Source organism: Suncus etruscus, chromosome 14 (genome assembly GCF_024139225.1).
Source record: "Suncus etruscus isolate mSunEtr1 chromosome 14, mSunEtr1.pri.cur, whole genome shotgun sequence".
Classification (NCBI taxonomy): Eukaryota; Metazoa; Chordata; class Mammalia; order Eulipotyphla; family Soricidae; genus Suncus; species Suncus etruscus.
The window spans coordinates 80,995,512-81,014,382 of record NC_064861.1 but is presented as its reverse complement, the minus strand read 5'-3'; the positions used below and the strand labels follow the sequence as shown (position 1 = coordinate 81,014,382).

The 18,871-nt window shown below is 50.8% G+C and overlaps 2 protein-coding genes across 2 annotated transcripts; both read right to left on the bottom strand.

Moving 5' to 3' along the window:
* Positions 1-1,333: 1,333 nt before the first annotated feature.
* FFAR1 (free fatty acid receptor 1) lies at positions 1,334-2,236 on the bottom strand. Its single transcript, XM_049786650.1, has one exon. It carries the CDS (start codon positions 2,234-2,236, stop codon positions 1,334-1,336), a length of 903 nt encoding a protein of 300 aa, XP_049642607.1.
* A 4,450-nt stretch (positions 2,237-6,686) lies between these two features.
* CD22 (CD22 molecule) lies at positions 6,687-18,038 on the bottom strand. Its single transcript, XM_049786574.1, has 13 exons — positions 18,005-18,038; positions 16,485-16,880; positions 14,625-14,918; positions 13,193-13,471; positions 12,808-13,068; positions 11,784-12,041; positions 10,487-10,747; positions 10,143-10,406; positions 8,131-8,227; positions 7,946-8,018; positions 7,308-7,420; positions 6,981-7,061; positions 6,687-6,831 (listed from the first exon to the last, which is right to left on the bottom strand). Exons 1-13 carry the CDS (start codon positions 18,036-18,038, stop codon positions 6,687-6,689), a joined length of 2,556 nt encoding a protein of 851 aa, XP_049642531.1.
* Positions 18,039-18,871: the final 833 nt, after the last annotated feature.

Here is an 18,871-nt window from a genome sequence, read left to right as displayed (position 1 = left end):
CCTGCCAGGAGCGATTTCTGAGCTCATAGCCAGGAGTAACCCCTGAGTGCTGCTGGGTGTGACCAAAAACAAAAGAAAAAGAAAAAAGAAAAAACATGGACTCTTTCTGAGACTCAGGAATTTACAATTTTGCAGGCCTACAATATCTGCCCCAGAACTTGGGTCCACTCAGGACACTAAGAAATAATAGAATAATACCTGAGAATATGGTGAAATCTAGAACCTAAAAGGTCTTAAATAAACAAGCAGGCCCCATTAGTCAAAGTAGGAATGAAAGATGTTCATCTTTTTTTTGGGGGGGGTCACACCCAGTAGCACTCAGGGGTTACTTCTGGCTCCACACTCCGAAATCGCTCCTGATAGGCTCAGGGAACCATATGGGATGCCGGGATTCGAATCACCAACCTTCTGCATGAAAGGCAAACACCTTACCTCCATGCTATCTCTTTGGCCCCGAAAGTTGTTCATCTTAACAGCACAAATGAGCCTAGATTAACAAGACATCCCTGGGTTGGAGGTAGTTGCAGAATGAGAATCCCCTGAGACTTTGCCAACTAACACAGACCCCAGTTTTCCCTTCAAATCCCCCAAAAGGAGAAACCATACTCAATTTAGTCCTGTTCTAAGTTCCTCTCTATCTGAGAAGTTTCTTCTTTCTCTTCTATTTTCCCATAACCTCTTCTATTGTCTAACTCCGAGTCTCGGCATTTCTGTTGTTTAATATTTTCTTTTCTTTTTGGGGGGATTGGTTTTGGGGTCACACCCGGCTTCTCTCAGGGGTTACTCCTGGCTCTGCGCTCAGAAATCGCTCCTAGTAGGCTTGGGAGACCATATGGGATGCTGAAGATCAAACCCAGGTTGGTCCCAGGTTGGCTGCATTTAAGGCAGTTGTCCTACCATTGTACTAACTTGAAAATACCAAGGAAGGGGCCAGAGAGATAACACAGTGGTAGGATGTTTGCCTTGCATGTAGCCAACCAGGATGGAAGGTGGTTTGATTTTCAGCATCCCATATGGTCCCTGAACCTGCCAGAGGTGATTTCTGAACACAGAGACAGGAGTAACCCCTGAGAACTGCCGGGTGTGACCAAAAAGAAAAATTTAAAAAAAGAAAAGAACCTGGGAACGCGCTGACACAGCTCCCTTGCATGGAGAAGACAGAAGGTCTTACCTTCCCTTTTGGAACTGGCTGCCCATGTCTGCTTCCTCTTGAGCCAACATACTTCTTCCCGTAGGCTCACTTCTTTCGACCAGAGGCTGCGAGAGCACCATCCATCCTGTTGATCTCTACTGGACTCCCTGCTCCGTGCTCCTTCACCTCCAGCTGTAGTGGCTACTTCTGAGATGTGCCCCCTTTGGTTTTTGCTGTACACGATGTACCCCTCCCAGGTCCCCCTCCCAGGTACCCAGTCACCAGAGGGTTGAGTACCACGCTCCAAGCACCCGTGATGAGCCCCAGCTTCCGCCAGCTGGCTCCCATATTGGGGTGCAGGAAGCCGGCCACATTGGAGGCGTTGTACGGCCCTAAGCAGAGCAAGAGCGTGAGCAGTGCCCCACCGGCCACCCAGGCTGCCCTCAGCTTGCGTCTGTGGCTCAAGCCTGAGCCAGCCAGTGCCCGGAGGCAGCCCACATAGCAGAAGGCCGTGATGCATAGGGGCAGAAAGAAAAGCAGTAGAGAAAGGCTGAGGCGAGCAGGCCCTGCTGAAGCGGGGTCCCAGGCCTCCAGGCACACAGGGGAACCATTGACAGGCCTGTTGATGCCCAGAGAGTTGGTGGTATTGTCCATCCAGCCCCCTGGAGCCTCCAGCCCAAAAACCAGCCCCAGGTGGCAGAGAACCAGGCCCCATACAGCTACACACACACCCCAAGAATAGCAGGGCCTCCGGATGGCTTGGTAGCCCAAGGGGAAGGCAGCACCCAGGTAGCGGCCAGCACTCAGCGCCGCCAAGAAGCCGCCACCTGCATAGAGTGGGGCAAAGTGGGCGAGGGCAAAAGCTGGGCAGAGCGCCAAGGGCAGGGGCCAAGCACCCCCCGCCAGGGCCTCCACGGCCTTGAGGGGCAGAGACAGGGCCAGCAGCAGGTCGGAGCAGCCCAAGTGCAAAGCATAGACCAGACTGGGGGTGAGGCGGAGGCGGGCGTGTGCCACGGCCCCTCGGATGGCTAACACGTTAAGTGGGAAGCCCAGCACAAAGGCTGCCACGTAGAGGGAGAAGGCCAGCTGGGGGGGCAGGTCCATGGAGCCAGTGGGGGATCCCTCCTGGGAGCTGACAGGCTCCCAAGAGCGGGACACGGTCTCTCCCAGACTGGAGACCACTCTGGGAGATGCTCCAGCAACCAGGGCACCTGGGTCAGAGTCCCTGAGTATTGGGGGGCCCCATTACCCCTGCACAGGAGGAACTGTCATGGAGAGGATCAGGGGGCCCATGAGAGAAAGGCCTCTTGGTTCTGGAGACTCTGAGGAGAGAGAGGGAGTGAAGGTTCAGTGGTGCCCCGAAGGAGAACCTAGAGAACCTGCCAGCAGCAAGGTTTGGTGGGCATCATACCCTGGGTCTTATGGACAAAAACTACTGGAGGGGGTCCCTAGGAAGAGGCCAGGATGGGGAAGCCAGGTCTAGCTGGGGCATCGGGAATGGCTTAAGGGGGTTCTGAGGGCCCCGAAGCAAAGTAGCACGGGAAAGGACTCACCTCTTGGTGCTGCCAGATGTCTCTGAGGTGTGGAGTGCGGGGGGCTGAGGGAGGGTGTTGGGGGGCAGTGAGGTGGAAGCAGGGAAGGGCGGGGTGCAGAGCCATTAGCCAGAGGCACTCTCAGCCTGGCTGAGCAGCTAATGGGGCAACTCAGGCCAGAGCAGGGGACAGAACGAAGGAGGAGGGTCATGGAGACAGGCGAGCACAGGAAGTGGGAGCAGCAGCACAGATGTTTTCTGGATAGGCTGAGGAGAGGAGCCGCAGCCCCAATCCACTTGGGCACACGCCTGCACCCTGCTCTCACCACAGATCACCTGTACCCCTTGTTCTGGCCATCCCACCTGGTCTCTGCTCACCCCCAGTGCCCTCATCTGTTCTTGCATTGCCCTCACCCTGGTTCCCACTGGTGCTGCTAAGTTTATGCAGCTCCTACCTGCTTTCATGCACAGGTAGCAGATGCCTTGGGGGGTGCAGAGTGGGTGCTTCTCTATCTCCCCTCACATCCCTGTCTAGCTTGTTGCTGGGGTTTCTGGTCCTGTCAGTGTTGTGGGAGAAAACGGCCAGGACACACAGTTTTGCGTGGACTGAAATGTCACTCTCGGGGCTGTAGCCACCCTGGGGTTCCTCTCTGGACACTAGGATGCACCGCTAAAGCACAGATGTCCCCGCAGACAGCTGGGGACAGTACTGTGCCCTCTGCACTGGAAGGCTCCTCTGGAGATTAGAGTTGACCCAGTTATCTCTGTTTAGACCTTCTGCCCTCCTATCTCTGTCTCACCATCACTCTCTGCATCTCTGCTGCTTCAGCTTCCCTCTTAGCACATGGGTGGTGTGAAAGCAGTGAGTGATATGGAACCTGGACAGTGAGGTAGAAGGAGGAGCAGAGATGGTCTAGAGCCCTTTGGTGTTGCTCAGGGAGCACCTCAGAGCATTGCCCTCATTATCATATGCATGCATTCACTCTCATTATCATATATCTTCACTCACACTTTATTATCATATGTCTTCACTCATACCTCATTAACATATGTTGCATTCATACTTCATATGGTCATATTTACCCTCATTATCATAGGGTCCATTCACCCTCATTATCATGTCTGCATTCACACGTTATAATATGGTTCCCTATTATCATATCATTTTTCCTTATCATATGTCCACATTCACCCTCATTATCATGTCTTCACTCACACCTCATTATCATATGATTATACTCTCATACGTCCACATTCACACCTCATTATCATATTCTGCATTTACATCTCATTATCATATAATCACATTCACCCTCATTAACATATGTTGCATTCACACCCTCATTGTCATAGGGTCACATTTACCTTCATTATAATTTGGCCACATTCATCTTCATTATCATGTCTGCATTCACACCTCATTAGCATATGGTCACATTCTCCCTCATTAGCATATGGTCACATTTGCATCTCATTATCAGATGTCTGCACTCACACCTCATTATCATAGGCTTGCATTCTCCCATATTTTATGACCACATTCACACCTCATTATCATAGTCCTGCATTCTCCCTCATTATAACAGTGCTTTTCTTTATGGGCAGAAACTTGGTGATGTAATTTGCACTTGCTGGTCATCTGCCCAAATTCTACCCCAAAATTCTACCCCATGTGGCAACCACCTAATGAACCCTGAAGTCACAGTATAGAAAAATGCACAGAGCAGGCCTGCCCCTTTTCCCAATTCATGAGGTTACCTAGGTCCCTCTCTCTGGGGTCTCCTGTGTGTGAGAATAAGCCAAGTGGCTTTGTAGCTGTGACATATGTGTCTGTGTGTATCTCTGTGTGTCTCTATGTCTCTATGTGTTTCTGTGTATCTCTATGTGTCTGTGTGTCACTGGTGTGTCTGTCTTGTGTGTTTATGTGTCTGTATATGATTCTGTCTTGTGTGCTTACATGCCTATGTGTGTCTTTGGTGTTTGCGGGTCTCTGTACGATCTTTGTGGATCATCCACAAGAGTTTTTTTCTCACTGCCTATCCAGCCCACCTATAGTATCTGGTGATACCCATGTCAAGGGGTGCTGGCCACCACCATGATGTCCCTCTTTCCCATCACCCTGAAAAGGCTCCTGGAAGCTGATCCCCCGGATGTGCATCTTCCTGACTTCAGGTGGGAACCAAGGGGTTCCCTGCACAGGGACAAAATGACCTGGCTCCCTTTCCTGCCTGCCTTCTGGAGATGGATTCTTGGGCCTGTGCCCTGGGGAAGGAGCATAGTTGCCTATTGCTTCCACTTCAGTCCTCAGGAGGAGCCGAGAAACACAAAGAAATAGGAAGAAGGACATGATGACTGAGCCTCCTAAAACGAGCAACTGGGAGGGAGGAGGCTGCCCTTGCAAAGAGAACTAGAATCTTCCAGCATGTCAAGCTGTGGCCACCTGATACCAACTGATTGATCAAATGACTGATGTCATTTGTCAGTGAGGGCAGAGAAGTCTGTGGTGGCATCCACGGAGCAGGGACAGCTGTGTGCAGCCTGGGAGGACAGGGAGACTGGGCCGGAAACTCTGGCTGCTGGGACAGCCACTAGGAAGCCAATAGCCTGAATGAAATGATGGCCACAGTCCAGCCAGGAAGTCTGTGCCCGCCTCATTAGCCTTGCGGTTGACTCAGGCACCCTGTAGGAGCTTTGCCCTAATGCCCTCTGGGTGACCAGATGTGATCTCCCCAACTCTGGCTTCAATACTCTGTTGCACCTCACATCTGCGCTGGGAACCTCAAAGGTATGAGTGACACCAGTCTTCATTCTGACACAACACCCCCACCTTCTGTCATGTGCAGATAATTCTTGAACTCTCCTCTCCCCACACAAAAGCTGACCGTGTGCTCAAAGTGGACATGGGGACTGGGGCTAGCTCAGCCACAGATCCAGAGACAGCCAGGAAGGAGGTGGTGGGTGGATAGGCCCTAGGATTGGTCTCGGATCTGTGGGCAGATGGGTGAGGTAGGGTCCCTCAGAGCAGAAGATGAACACTAGGAAACTGGGGAATGAGGGAAATTTCTCAGAAGTGGCCCAGTAAAGCTCCAAGCTCTTCATTCTTCCAAGAGTCACTATAAGACAGGAGTTGAGACATGGGGCATAGGGAGCCCTAACATGTCTTGTGACCTGAGGTGAGGAGGTACCTCACCTCCACCCTGAAGCCCTCTGTATGGAAGGTTACAGCTTCTCTCTCTTAGTGATGGAGAAACAGAGGCTCATAGAAGCTGCAGGACTTTGCCCAAGGCTGCGAGGCAGGTGAGATAAAAGTTGTCATGGCCCAGCCTGGTACTTGAACCAGAACTTTGTATACCAGACCTCAGGCTTGAGGGCACAGGGGACCTTCCCCAGGCCTGACCCCTCACTGCCCCCACCTGCTCTCCATGCCTTGTCCAATGATGCAGAGGTACCAAGGCACCTTTATTGTTCAGTGCTGCTTGCTGTGTGCAGGTCCATATAGGCAGTTCATCACAGGCTTACTGCGCTCTCAGACCACCACACCCCCGAGGGGCAGGGAGTCCCCCCAAAACCTTGCATCTGGGCTCAGAGAAATGAGTGCAACTCCTGCCTCTGTCTGCCTCTTTCTTCTACCAAGGCTTGGCCTCAGAGGCAACTTGGGAGCCTGTGGTTAGAGAAAGGAGATAAGGAGAAACAGTGGGGCACCTCAGGAGGTGAGGAAGAAAGAAGAAAACCAGATTTGAGGGGAATCCAACAAGAACGGTGGGAGTGGGTGCAGGGGGTTCATGCACCAACTCTTGTACATGTTGGGTCCTTAGAAGTGTCCTGGATGGGGAGGAAAAGGGCCAGGCCCTTTGGGTGGCTGAGGGTCACCTGGGCTGAGAGTCTTTGCACAGGGCCCCAGTTCTCTGCACAGATGGCACAAGATCTGGGGGGTGGGGGGAAGTGCAAATGGCGGAGTCTGCAGACTCTGGGGTCCCCTAGGTTCCTGCATCCAGGACACCTCAGCTCCATGGTCCCTGCTGGTCAGTGCTTGAGAGTTACATACTCCACCGCCTCGGGCTCTGGGGAGCGCTCCCCGGCCCCAAAGCGAACCAGTTCCGAGTAATGCAGACCCTCATCTTCAAGAGCATCTGGACTCAAGTTCTCGTAGTCACCCTGAGAAAAGCACCTGGAGTCAGCCCAGCTGCCTGCACCCCTGCCTGCCTCCCAGTCACACCACTCTGCTCAGACACCCCCTATGACTGCACTAGACTCCCTCTCCGTCACCCCCACTGGATCACCTCTGGCACCCTGCCCTGCCTCCTCACCGCTGGACGCTTCGGCTTCTGCACCACCGAGTAGGTGACTGTGTCTGTCCAATTGGGGGAAGGCCGCTGTGTCCCTGAGGTCCCCGAATTCCTGAGATGGGATGGAGAGAGCATCCGAGGGTGGAAATCACACTGACTCTCCCTGAGTGCACCCCGCTCTGTTCCCAGCCAAGAAGAACCAAGGTCTGAGGCTCAGAACTGATGGGGCCACATTTGCTCTGCCCATAGAAGCAGCCTGTCCCCAGCACCCCAACTCCCTGAGGGCAATTAGATTGTGTTAGGGAAGATACTCATCGTAGGAGATAAGAACTCTGCTCCCCTCAGTGCCCCCTCCTACCCTGTCCTCGGTGTGTCGGGAAAGTTCAGGACAGCGTAGCTGGTGGCTTCCTCCATCACCGGATTGTAGCAGCCCAAGGATGGGGGACCTTCAGCCAGGGGAGTCCCTCTGACCTGGGAAGAGAGAAAAGTCTCTGTTCTCACCTTCCTCCCGATGGTTTGACACTCTTGCACTTCCAATGGAACTCTAGTTAAAAGCTAGGAGTCTCCTAAGCAGTGCTCAAGAGTGCCCCTACCTCTAAAATTTTCAGCCAATAGTAAGGGCATGTGTTGCTTGAGCCTTGCAGTGCCAAAAATTACCTGGGCTAGCTGGGGGTGCCCAGGGCCTCAAGGGACATTTGCGGGAATTGCATGGAGAGTATACACCGTCACCCATATCTGATATCTCTTCCAACAGCGACAGTCACGCCTCATCACTGAGGCACAGTTGTTTTGTTTTTCCTCCTCCTACCATCCTACCTTTTTTTTTTTTAATTTTGGGGACACACCCGGTGATTCTCAGGGGTTACTCCTGGCTGTGAGCTCAGAAATTGCTCCTGGCTCAGGGATGCTGGGGGATGGAACCACAGTCCATCCTAGGCCAGCTGCATGCAAGACAAACACCCTACGGCTGCGCCACCACTTTGGCCCCCATCCTACCTTCGTATTCCTCACAAAGAAGCTCTGCCCACTGGAATTTTCCTGAAGGCCTTGCTGGCTCTGAATTCTCTTCCTGCAAAGAAATTAAGACCATCTCCATGAGACATAAGGCTGGGGCCTTCTTGTAGGGACTGGGGGGGCTGTGTCTTCCCCTCCTAGGAGCAGGCCAGGATACAGGGGCTCACCTTTGCTGCAGCTTGATAACCCAGAAGAGCAGGAAGGAGGTGATCAGGAGCACAGCCAGTCCCAGGGCCACATGCTTGGTGATGGTCTTTGAGCTATCTGGTGAGAAAATGGGGGCCGTCAGCTATTGACCCTGCACAGCCACTATCCTTGGGCCTGGGGCACTTCTCCCTGTGCAGAGGGGTGGTGTTGGTCCCCACCTGGGAGGTTTCAATGAGGGGTCTTGTTGGTGACAGATATGAGCCACACAGTGTGGGCTCTAACCCCCTAACTGGGAGCAAGCTCTCCAGTGGTCCTCAAACTATGGCCCGCGGGCCACATATTGTATTTGTATCTGTTTTGTTTCTTCATCGCAAAAGAAGATATATGCAGTGTGCATAAGAATTCGTTCATAAGTTTTGTTTTTACTAAAGTCAGACCCTCCAATGGTCTGAAGGACAGTGAACTGGCTCCCTGTTTAAAAAGTTTGAGGACCCCTAGTACACCATCAGTGCTTGAACCCTTTGTCCTTGGGCCCAGCAAATCCAGATTGGGGTTCATCCTGAATGACCCTCACAGGATGTCCAGAGCAATGGAATCATTGCTGACCTCAAAGGGGGGGCACTGGTGGAATATAGGAGGCAGCACCCAGACACTGGGGTACAGTGCAGCCCTGGGGACAGGCAGGTCTGGAGTGGCCGCAAGCCAAGCAGAGATCCCAGAAAGTTGAGTTATTTCCTATGTTGCATTTCTTAGCACTGCCAAGATGATCCTCTTGAAATTCACTCTGTAGGGAATGAGTCTCAAATATTGATCCTCAAGAACGGGAATGACAGTACTGTAGGCAGGGTGCTTATCCTGCATGTGAGCAACTGAGGTTCAATCCCTGACACCATATGTGGTCCCCTGAGGCCCATCAGCAATGGTCCCCAGAAGTAAGCCCTGAGCACCACCAGATGTGGCCCCCCAAAATAAACAGACAAAAAAATATGATCCTCACAATTGAAAACTATGACACCAGGGGATGTGGTGAGACCTCATGCTTTGCATTCATAGGGCCCTGGGTCCAACCACATGGTCCCCCAAACCTGGGAGTGGCCTGCAGGCAAATAGCCAGGTTCAAGCATTAGTTGGATGAGTGCCACTGAGGGTGGCCCCAGGGACTCCTGAACACTGACAGGTTGAAAAAAATAACAAATAAATAAAAGGACATAAAAGCCAGGCTGCAAACTTTTTTTGTTTGTTTTGTTTTGTTTTGTTTTGGGGCCACATCCCATGGTGCTTAAGGATTATTTTTGGATCTGTGCTCAGAAATGACTTCTGGCAGGGTCAGGGGACCGTATAGGATGCTGGGGATTGAATCTGGGTCAACCACATGCAAGGCAAACTCCCTCCCCACTGTGCCATCGCTCCAACCCATGACTACAATCCTTAACATGAAAAACTATAATAATATATTGACAGTGTCCCTATGCTTGTGGACTCAGCAGACAGCCTGCAAATGCACGGACTGAGACCTGTCCATAGGGCATTTTTACATAAAGAAAAAGAACCTTCCACATTAGATTTGTTTCCTCCCACCAGTCATTCGGCAAAGAGGGACTGCAGTGTCCATGCATGAATTATGTCTACAGACACTGCAGAAGGTGACCAGGGCCATCAGCTCCCAGAGACCGGAAGTACTGTCCTGGAGTAGAAGGCTGCTGAGTCTGCCTTAATACTGTTTACTCTGTGGGTAGTTTCCTTCTATTTTCCATTTTACTGTTGAATGTTTTGTCTTTGGTGAAAATTATTAGAATCTCAGGAGATGGTGGGAAGCCAGCTGCTGGGGAGAGGCAGAGAAGCCAGGCCATCTGGAATGGGGGCAGCCTGACAGGGTCCCCAGAGATGGCAGGGTTGAGCAGACAGGAGGTGGGTAAGCTGGCCGGGGGAGTGGGGTGGTCAGAAAGGCAGGAAAGGGATGAAGAGATATGCAAGACACAAACAGGGGTCGCAGGGAGAAGCCGCAACAGCAGCCAAGACCAAAGGTACTTACAGTGTACGGTAAGGGTGGTGAGGGGCGACCGACTCTGGCCCAGTTTGTTGATCCCCTGGCACCAGTAGGCTCCCGAGTGCTGGACTGTTACGGGCTCCAATCTCAGTGTCTGCTCGTAATGGTGAAGATCCTGGTTGTTCCAGTCAAACCAGGCATAGTGGTAGATGGAGGGGTTGGCCTCACCCTCACACCTGAGCACGACCATCTTCCCTTCTACCATGCTGCTCTTTGGGCTAAAGGTCACACGCAGCCTCCGGGGTGCATCTGGAAGGAGAAGCAGAATAAGGATGCAGAGGACACCCCAACCTTCTGCCAGGGTCCCCCCCCCCAAGGCAGCCACTCACACAGCACAGAGACCATCTGGGCCGGGGACTGAGTACGGCCAATGGAGTTGTTGACCTCGCAGTGGTACGTGCCGGAATCTTCGGGTGTGATGGCGTCGAAGTGCAGCTCCTGTTCCTGCCACTGGAGGATCCCGTTCTTCTTCCAGAGGAAGCTCACGGTAGCAGGACTGCTGCTGGAGAAGCTGCACCTGAGCACGAGCTTGGCCCCGAAGAGAACCGGGCGAGTGGAGCTGAACTGCACTGTGACATCTCGGGGGGCATCTGCAGAGCAAAGACCTCAGGCTGACCTCTCTGGTCTCTTCCCTTCTTTTTGTGCCACATGCACTTCCAGGTACCCCAGACCATGTTCTTTCTCATTGTGCATCTCTGTAATGGCTCTGGACCAGGATCCTGTCCCCCACTATAAAGTGAACCTGTCCCCCTAACTTCCTTTTTTCTCTAACCCTTTCTCTTAGTGTGTAAATACCCACCTGGATTACAAGGACCTTCCTCCACTCTCGTGAGTGGGGTTCTGGATAATAAAGAAAGGGTTAAGGAACAGAGATCATAAGTAAAAGAGAGAAAAAGACACAAGGGATAGGCAGCATAGGGAGACCTCAGGAAAAAAATGAGCACATGGCAGAGACACTCGTGGCGGAGTAAAGGCCAAGATGAATAAAGCGAAGTGAATATCTTTTCTGATTGCTTGTGTGTTACCCACCCACATTCTTCATGTAGCCTTACCTACAAGAAAGACCCTCCCATTTCTGGGAGGGGTCTTGGGGAGGTTACAAAAGGTTTGACCTCAAGGGCAAAAGGAGATCTACATGGATGGAAGTTGGAGAAAGGGTAAGAGGAGAGATGACTGAAAAAAGCTAAGATGCAGGGCAAGCTGAGGATAGCATGCATAAATGATTATGATCTAGGCCACACATGTTGGCCAGGGCAAATAAAGATATTATCTCCTGAAGAAGCCTGCCTGTGAGTGGATTTTTTCCTCACCGCCACCCTGAACAGGTAGACCCTTCAACTGGTGGGGGTTGGAGACACGCGGTGCTGGGATGGCAGAGAAAGGTCCCTCCATTCATCCCATCACCATCCAGCTTCATCCAAAGGGCCATTTTATTATTTTATTCAACACTCGTGTATTATTTCTTAGCCATTATCCTGCTTCATCAGACCCTTTGGCCTAATGGGTTAGAAACACCATGTCTGGGGTGGCCTCACCCAACTTGTGGGCCTTTATATTTTGTATTTTAAATCTACACCCCACTGCTTTTAGTGCCCAGCCTCCCACACCTCCACCTGGGTCACTCACACTGGACGTGCAGGTTGACTGTGGGGGACCATGAACACCATTCGTTACAAGCTGCACAGGCCACTGTCTTGTGGTCCCAGGCAACATTGTAAATCTTCAGTTCCCTAGAGTTTAAACTTCTCTGGCGTCTTTCGAAGTCCCATTTATAGTAGGTCACTTTGGGGTTACTGGAATTGTATTGACAGGACACAGTCACATTGTCTCCTTCTCGGATCCTTGTGGGGGTCTGAATCACCGTCATCACTTGCTTGGGGGGATCTGGGAGAAAGTGGGGGTGGAGGCAGTCATGAGAGGTCAGTGGTCCACAGGCTCTTCCCTCCCCACTTCCCTGGACCTGTCCCCTGTACTCAAGGGGGCTCATGTAGGAAACAAAGGTGAAGATGCTCCCGGCCATCTCTGTGAGGACATACAGCCTGTCCCCACTATTGGGCAGTGGTGGAGAACAGGGTGGAACAGTTATGTGTACAGTGCTGGGCAGAGGGTGCCAGGTGCCATGCCAGGCAGAGCTCTTAGACCTTGCCACTTGGAGCAGTGTGGCCTGAGCCCCAGGCCTCAGTTTATTCATCTATCAAATAGGACCTTGAAAGATCGTAACCTGATGCTATCAATGTGATTAACCCTGTCTATGATATCCCAGGGTCCCAGGAAGAAAACAGTGGCCCCTGCTAGGCCTGGGCTTGACCCAGTGATAAGAACACTTGTGTTAAATGGAGCTGAGGATGGAGTGAAAAAGGACCTTTTGTCCTAGTTCTCCTGGAAAACAAAATTATCAGAACCCCGTTTGAGAGTCAGCCATGGCTAGAGGATAGAGTCTTTCCTGGACCCCTACAGTTCATTCATTCAACAAATATCAACCGAACCCACACCATAAGCCAGGCCCTGGGTCTGTTGTGAAAACAACAGGGAACTAGAGTAAAACCTGCATTCCAGAAGCTGAGACCTCAGCCCTGACTGCTTCCTAACAACCCTCTGCCTCTGGCTGCCTTTCCTCCTCTGCTGTTTCTCCTCCCAGGAGAGTACTCACAATGCACATCCAAATCAGCTTCTTGGTCAACCTCTCCACGACCAAGAGAATTTTCTGCCAGACAAGAGTAAGTGCCAGCGTGATTGAGGCCGACTTGGTTGATCTGAAATTTCTGGGTCGTTACTGGCAGGGTTTGTTCATTGTGAAACCAGCTGAAGTTGGTTGGAGGAGGACTGGCTGATGATATGCATGTCAGCTGTACTGGTCTTCCCTCCACAACTGGCAAGGGGGAGATATCAACCTGGGAAGGTTCTGGAGGATCTGGAAAAGGGGGTGAAGGCAAGGGGGTCTACGGTGAGGAGAACATCCGTGGCTCATGCCTTACAGGCCTTGACCCCAAGCCCACAAATGCCCAGTTTGGCCCACCCAGCATGCAGGAGCTCACAGTGGACTTGGAAGGTCACTGACTCAGATTTTCCAGTTCCCAGGGCATTTCTGGCTTCACACTGGTACTGTCCACGCATGTCTTTGGTCACGGGGAACAGGGTCAGCTCCTTCTGTCCTCTCAGCATCTGCTGCTTAGGCAAGGGCTTCCCATCTTTGAGCCAGGAGACTGTCTGATACTCAGGGTTGCTGCTGATGATCTGGCAAGTCATGGTCACATGCATCCCCTCTTTCACCATCGTTTCTTGGGGACTGACCTTGATGTGCAACTTTGGCTTGTCTGGAGGAGTCAAGGGAGGGGAAGATGCATGAGGGCTACAACAGGAAATTCTTGGGGGGTGAAAAGCCTTAGGTGAAAAGCTTCAGGTTTTTAATACTCCTAGGCAGCGGCCTGCTAACATGAGTGTGAACTTCCTTATCTGTCAGGGTTACCTTGTGCCCTGTCTCCATCACAATCTCTGATGGCTCTCTCCACCCAAAACTCACCCCCCAGGCTCCAAAGACCTGATCCCTTCTAGCTCCAATGCAGTAGCTTGATACTGCCTGTTGAGCCTCTCACTACTGTGAGATCAGCTCATGAACTTCACACTTGGAATAAGATTGAAGATCCTCACAGACCGAGTGCTCCCTCTACTCTTCTTCCTCCCTCAGAGACTCTTCACACCCACTCCAGGACTCTGTCCTACCTTGTCCCCATTTCCTCCAGGTATTTACCTGCCCTACTGCATCTCCCCCCAAGTTCACCCTCCAAAAAAGAACGGGTATCCCCCTCAGTCAGATTTATCCTTGCTTTTATTTGGGGGTGTGAGGGATTCCCGGTCAGCCGGGTCAGCAGATCAAGGCCATGGCTCAAGGATATGGTACAGCTCAGGGCTGCTCAAATTACCCCAACCATTTTAGGAGCCTTCAGGGATGCACCCTGCGATGCTCAGGGTGCTGAGAATTGAACCCAAGCCAGATGCATGCTAGGCACATCCCTAACCACTGTACTATCCCTCACTCCCCATCATCTCTTGGTACACATGTCACAAGATACAATCTGTCCTGTGTTTCTTGACAGCTGTTGTTTCTCATCCCACGATGCTCTCTCAAAGGAGTTTTGCTCCCCACTCTGTCCCTGGCAGCCCCAGTAAATCCTGGCACCTAGCAGGTTCACAGTAAATATTTATTGAATGAATGAAGCAAATCTAATGATTTGAAACAAATTTCTCAATGCTCACTCCAGGACAACTCAAGCGCCCTAATCAGATGACCCATTCGTGGCATAGGTTGAATTATTTTCCTCTGTCAGACCTAGTGGAAACTTTCTGAGACCACAGCATTGACCATGGGGGACAGGGAAAGGCAGAGGATCCTCCTTGATCCCTAGGAGCTGGACCCCTTGGTGTTCTCTACCAGTTGAGAGCTGCCCTGGAAGCCAAGGAGGGACTCACGCTTCACATCCAGTGTCACCGAGGTCTTGGACAGCGACTGGTTCTTTTCAAGATCCCAGAGCTGACAGGTGGCATTCTTGCCATGGTGCTCCCACTGGGGCTGGAATGATAGCTGGCTCTGGGTGAGGATCTTCTTGTCGGTCAGCTCTATCTTGTTGTCGGTAGGCCCTTCCAGGGACCACCTTAGTTCTATCTGGTAGCCAAAGCAGGCGGTGTTCAGTGAGCAAGTCAGTTTGGCCATCTGGAACTCTTGGATTTTTGTAGGGAGCTGAATAGAAGGTGGAGGAGCCATTTCTGTGAAAACAGGGGACACATGATAGAAGTCTGAAGGGCCAGGAACATGGGTGCCACCTCTGTCCCTGAGAAACACTAGGGCTCCCATCCTGCTCTCCATGAAGCCTCTGTATCCTCGGCTCACCCCCTCTTGCTTCTGCCTTTCCTCAAACACGAAGAATTGTTTCTGACGCTGAAGATTGTTTCTATGAGCTGCTCAGTGTTAACCGAGGAGCCAATCACAGATAAGAAGGAAAGAACCAGCAATGCTGCCCTCTGATGATATCACAAAAATCATGGGAGGCTGATGTGCAGGACTTTGGGGGGCAGTCTAAGAAATTTGACAAAGGACAGGTTGGTATACTCAGGGGTATCATCAAAACATGTGGCCCTAAGATGTTGGACAGAGCCCCTTCTTCCCACCCACTCCTTCTTCCTCCCACTAGCCCTTGAAAACCCCAGCCTAAAAATTAGAGGGTTTGGGAGGACAACCTCCCCATCTTCTCAGATCCTGGCCTGAATAAATCTATTTTTTCTTGCACCCTTTTTTTCTTATACTATTTTTTCTTGTCTCTTGAGTATGTACATAATCCAACATACCAATTTTTGATGGGTAGTCCTCCCCCAAACCTTCAGGAATCTCAGCTAAATGCTCCCATTTCTGTACCACTTTGGCACAAAGGGCTTCTGAAGGATCTCATGAAGCTAAGAATCTTTAGAAACTGACTTTGGTATGTTCTACTCACTTTTTTCTCCCTCCCTGGCATTTTTCTTCTCAACACCCCCTTCAAAAACTTGGGGTTGACCTTTCTCTGTTAGGATGATGATGACGGCAGGGCAATGACCACCTGTGCAGCTGATTGTCCCAACCTTGCAGCTATCTACCCAGCATGCACCAGGGCATACCCAGTTCCATCTTTCCCTAGGCCTAAGCACCCACAGGCTTCAAGTTTTTCCTCCAAATCAGGGTTACTGAAAACCACTGGATGAAGAGAGAAGCTGGGGGTAGGGAGAGTAGAAGAAAAGAAGATACATGCCCTGCACTCAAGACCCAGGATCTGGTCCACCACCACCACACACAGAGAGGTCTTATTTAACTAAGAGTGAATGAGAATGAATCCCAACATAAGCATATGGTGAGATGTCACTGGAGTGTCCAGAATTTCATCTTCTCTTGCAAACTCTTAATGCCCAGCACCCAAGTTCTGGAGTGGGTAGTGGCTGAAGGACAGCTGGGTGCCTCAGGAGAGACAGGACCCAGGTTCCAGGTCACCAGTGTCTGTCTGTTTGTTTGTTTTTGGTTTTTGGGTCATGCCCGGCAACACTTAGGGGTTACTCCTGGCTCTACGCTCAGAAATCGCTCCTGGCAGGCTCAGGGGACCATAAGGGATGCTGATATGCGAACCACTGACCTTCTGCATACAAGGCGAACACATTACCTCCATGCTATCTCTCCGGCCCCAACGTCACCACTGTCTCCTTGTCACCTGGTCTCTGCAAGCCACAGGGTTCTACCTTTCCTCCCAGAAGTAGCTGCCTCCTCCCTTCTGGTCTGCCTGAGGTCAAGGAGCCGCCCTGGAGCCTTACCTGAGATGTTGAGGGTGACATTCTCCATCCATTTGTTGTTTTCTGCAATCATTCTCAGCCCCAAAATGCCGCTGTCATTGACACTCACAGGGTGGATGCGTAGGGTGCAGTTGGATCGGTTGTCTCCCAGAAACTGAATCCGCTCCTGCTGAACCCCAAACTTCCCTGTCTGTCCTTGATCAGGGGACTTCAGGGTGCTATAGAGGATGGTGCCCATGAAGTCTTTTATGCTGGCATTATAGATGTAGTTGTGGTACACAATCAGATTTTCCAATGTGTGTCCATTCCCTGGGATACGATAGGTGCAAGGAATCCAGATGCAGCCCCCCTCCCAGGAGTAGAGGACTTTGGGGTGCTGAAAATTCCAGTTGAATGAATGAGAGAACACCATGTATTCTGGAAGTCAGCACAGATATCAGAAAGCATTACTGGGGGGGGGGGTGCTGAAATCATATCTCAGAGGGTAGGATATCTGTCTTGCATGTGGCAGTCCTGTGTTTGATTCCTGTCATCCCTTTTGGTTCCCAAAACACCACCAGGAGTAATTTTCTTTATTCTTTTTCTTTTTTTTTTTTTTTTTTTGGTCACAGCTGGTGGTGCTCAGGGATTATTCCTGACTCTGTGCTTAGAAATCGCTCCTGTCAGGTTCAGGGGACCATATCAGATGCTGGGAGTTGAACCCTGATCCGTCCGGGTTGGCTGTGTGCAAGGCAAACTCCCTACCACTATCCTATCTCTCTGGCCCCACCAGTAGTAATTTCTGAGCACTCCAAGAAACTAAATAGGTAAATAAATGAATAAAGAACTTTATTGAGGTGTGGGGGACAGCATGAAGAGCATTTAGGGGAGTAAAGTATCTCTAAAGAGACTGGGGGGGCCAGAGCAATAGCACAGTGGATAGGAAATTTGCCTTGCATGCTGCCAAATTGGGTTCGATTCCCAGCCTTTCATTTTGGTCCTGAGCCTGCCAGTAATTATTTCTTTTTTTTTTTTAAATAATATCTTTATTTAAGCACCATGATTACAAACATGTTTGTAGTTGGGTTTCAATCCTAAAAAAAAAATACCCCCCTTTACCGGTGTAACCTTCCCATCACCAATGTCCCCCATCTTTTTCCTCCCCCACTCACTGCCTGTCTTCGAGACAGGCATTCTATTTCTCTCACTACCGTTGTCATGATAGTTGTCAGTGTAGTTATTTATTTAACTGCACTCACCACTCTCTGTGGTAAAAGCTTCATATAGTGGGCCAGTCCTTCTAGCCCTGATCTCTATTGTCTCTTCGAGGAGTAATTTCGAAGCACAAAGCCAGGAGTAAATCCCTGAGTGCTGCTGAGTGTGGCCCAAAACCCAAAAATAGATAAATAAAAATAAAAGGACAAGAAGAAGAGACACGCCAAAGGGATGTTTAAACCCAGTGTGGCCCTGTCTGTCCCAGTCAACCCCACATTGATTCCTCTATCCTACTTTCTGTATTTTCCCAGAATTGAATCCCAACAGAGGAACAGCATGATCCTTACCAAGGAGCAGGATGAAGGTGCCGAGCAGGTACATGGCGGCCTCGTCCAGGCCTGAGTGGGGACAGTTGGTCTCTCAGTTGCTTCTTTCTTCCAGCTTTGCCTGTTTCTGGCTGAGCGTAGCCTCTTTCCCTTGATTGTGAATGAACCTCTCTAATTACAAGATGGTGGTGGGGAATTCTGGACACATTTCTCCCACCAGCCCAATAGGGCTAGTCTCTCTCTCTCTCTCTCTCTCTCTCTCTCTCTCTCTCTCTCTCTCTCTCTCTCTCTCTCTCTCTCTCTCTCTCTCACACACACACACACACACACACACACACACACACACACACACACACACACCTTATTTTACCCATTTCCCACAAGCTCTCAGACAGAGAGAGTGGCAAAAAAAGGCTAAAGCCCCTCAAATCACAGACCCTGAGTAACTGGGCCTCACTGTGGACAAGTAGAGAAGAGTTTATTGTGGGAAAGACATAGTCAAACCTTGATTTTAAAGGGGGACAGGACTCTGAAGTTAGTGATAAAAAATGATCTCAGGAGAGCATTAGAGGGGTCAAGAAGGGTTCAGGAGGGGCCAGAGAGATAGCATGGAGGTAGGCATTTGCCTTGCATGCAGGACAGTGGTTTGAATCCCTGCATCCCATATGGTCCCCAGAGCCTGCCAGGAGTAATTTCTGAGCATTGAGTCAGGAGTAACCCCTGAGCACAGCTGGGAGTGACCCAAAAACCAAAGAAGAAGAAGAAGAAGAAGAAGAAGAAGAAGAAGAAGAAGAAGAAGAAGAAGAAGAAGAAGAAGAAGAAGAAGAAGAAGAAGAAGAAGAAGAAGAAGAAGAAGAAGAAAGAAGAAGAAGAAGAAGAAGAAGAAGA